Raw genomic sequence first — 2,867 nt, forward strand, 5'->3', positions numbered from 1 at the left:
GTGTTTGCAATTGTCAGATATGTTGCTCGAACAATTTTTTATTTTAAAATACTTGTATGAATAATATTTTAAATTGTAGAGGAAGGGGAAACCTCAATCATTTGCGATTGCGAATGTTCCTGGTCAGCGCAACAAGTTCAAAGAAATTGAAAAAACATTACCCATGTCGTGCAAGTATATCTACTCTCATGTTGTTAGATTGTTGAATGAATCGGATACCATATACATTGAGTTTGAGGACGCTATGTTTGGACATCCTAAAAGCATACGGTTGCTAAGAAAAGATATCTTACGCTTTATGGAGATCAGGGAGATAGGTGCCAGACAAATTTTAGTTTACATGGGGTATATATAATGTCTAACTTACAATATTTGTGCATTTATATAATATTTTTGTGGTACTTGTTCATATTTTGAAAATTTTCTAAACGATATATTTGGCATCTATATCTTGCAGTCACCTCTACAAATATTTGAAGGAAAAAGACAAGGCTGATTATTTTTCGTTTGTGGATCCCGGTAATATACCTACATGCCCGATTGGCACAGATGGCCGTGACTTATCACAACATATTGCTGACCAGTTGGAAGCAGTGTGTAGAGATAGCATCTGCCTCATCCCATACAACACTGGGTAAGATTTTAGTTATTTATAGATTTCTACTTCATGATAGTCAATGCTGTAATTTCATTTTTTCAGGTACCATTGGATCTTGACTATCGTCAACGAAGATAAGAATATGATACATTTATTGGATTCTACGTCTAACAGAAACCGAGATGATACATGGAAAACTATTGTGACAAAGTAGGTAGTAGCTTATGTTGATTTTGAATACATTAACTTATAAATATGCAAAAAAATAACTTCTTACTTTTTAAAATGTAGTGGGGTGAAGATGTACAATGCCTCGAAGGGTATTTCTAAAGGGCCAGGTTTTAAAATATTGACGGTATGTATCGTACTTATTTATGAATACATGAATTGATAGTGGTTATTAATTAGATTGTGATTGTTGCATTAACTTTTCAATTCCATTATAGGGTAATCTAAAACAAAGTGGTTCTGTTGAATGTGGATATTGTGTGATGAGGTACATGAAAGAGATAGTCGATTGCGATGATCCACGGTTGGAGAAGATGGTGAGTTTCTTCTTGGGATAAATTTGTTGATTGATTGAGATGAATTGTTGCCATTAAGATATATTTTATTGTTGAGATAATGTGTTGTCATTGGGATATATTTTATTGTTGATATAATTGCTTGAGATGAATTGTTGTCATTGTGATATATTTTATATTAGTGATATTTTAGCTAAACACAGTAACTTGTTTGCCTTTGGATTCTGCAGATTTTATATTAGTGAAATATGGATTTTGTATTCAGATTTTAGCAGTACCGTAGCTGCTAAAATTCATATTTTGTATGTTGGATTCTGCACTGTGAATAACCACTGATATTAGTGAATAACCATTGATGTTAGCCGAGTCAGAAACCATAGGCTCTTCAATGAAAAGTTTCATGAATTGGTAGCCAGAAACCATATCATCTTGAATAACCACTGATATTAGTGAATTGGGTCTAGAAATTGAAAAGTTTCATGAATTGGTAACTCTTGAAAACTATACAGATCCCCATGATTCTTCAAATCCGTACCATTGCATAATATTGCTTTTACCTATCTTCTTCGTTCATTTTCCTTTGTTGTATCTACAGAGAGTTCTTAAATGCTTTAATTAAGTTCCCTGTTCTTTTAGTTTGTAGTTCCAGTAATACAAATTGAGATACAAAACTGTTATGGAATTGTTAACTTGGTGAACTTAGCAATGAAAAGTCCACTCGTAAACGAAGTTGATGGATCGAAACGCAGTGTCTTTGGTATTCTTGCAAGGCTAACCCTTTGCATCTTCTATCTCTACCAATTCTGTAAAAATGGTTTTCCTTCTTGCATAGCTTTATATCCAAGTTGTCATCTTCATGTCTTCACTCCCTTCGTTAACTTGTAGCCGAGAACTTGAAATGCATATTTTGTGATTTTTGGACTTTTCTGCCGAGAAATTGTACATTCACATTAACCAAAAACAATTCAAAACAGAAATTCTAGACATTTTTTGGTTATGTGATTTTTGGACTTTTCTGTCCAAGCATCTGTGTTTTCAGTCGAGAACTGGTACAGTCATATTGTATGCTGATGCACGATCAGATTTTCCTTTGAGTCGATTCTTGGTTGCATGCTTCATTAATTGGTTTCTCAGTTTTGAGAAGTTCTCACACACGGCTGTTAGCATATCTGTAATTTTTTGTCATTATATCTCCATTGTTTTTTTATTTAAGTGCCAACATATATGTAATATGTTCAGATTTCCATCAATTTAAATACTTTTTAAATATATATCTGTCAATTTTTATTTAAAATAGAAGAATCTAATACATTTTTTTTTTAAATTTCAGTTTGCATTATGCATCAAGAACCAATTTTACAACCAATCTCAATATGATGAGGTCAGAAGTGAATTTGTCTACTCCTATGTAGGTGCTTAAATGGATGGTGTATGTTGGGATAAATATTTTGTTTGTCATTGTGGATTTTTGGATATACTTTTGGTTTTGTGGATATATTTTTGGGTTATTTGTTGATTGATGAATATGTAATTGTGGATTCATGGATATTCATCATTTTTAGATGGATAATTTATGAATTTAATTATATTAGTGTATTAAGTCATATATTGCGAAGTCTTTTTTTAACAATTACTTCATCAAAATAAAAAATAATGAAGTGTAACAGATAAATTACTTCGTTGTTATTTGCAAATTGTGAAGTAACATAATATTAAATACTTCGTCAATAAGAAATAAGACGAAG

At 31.8% G+C, this 2,867-nt stretch overlaps 1 protein-coding gene across 1 annotated transcript; it reads left to right on the top strand.

The window, feature by feature from the left end:
• The first annotated feature begins 216 nt into the window (after positions 1 to 216).
• LOC142518289 (uncharacterized) lies at positions 217 to 1,364 on the top strand. Its single transcript, XM_075621048.1, has 6 exons — positions 217 to 345; positions 458 to 634; positions 701 to 808; positions 890 to 953; positions 1,045 to 1,143; positions 1,353 to 1,364. The coding sequence occupies exons 1-6, from the start codon at positions 245 to 247 to the stop codon at positions 1,362 to 1,364; spliced, it is 561 nt and encodes a 186-aa protein (XP_075477163.1). The 5' UTR covers positions 217 to 244.
• The last annotated feature ends 1,503 nt before the right edge of the window (positions 1,365 to 2,867 follow it).

This window comes from Primulina tabacum, chromosome 11 (genome assembly GCF_025594145.1).
Source record: "Primulina tabacum isolate GXHZ01 chromosome 11, ASM2559414v2, whole genome shotgun sequence".
Classification (NCBI taxonomy): Eukaryota; Viridiplantae; Streptophyta; class Magnoliopsida; order Lamiales; family Gesneriaceae; genus Primulina; species Primulina tabacum.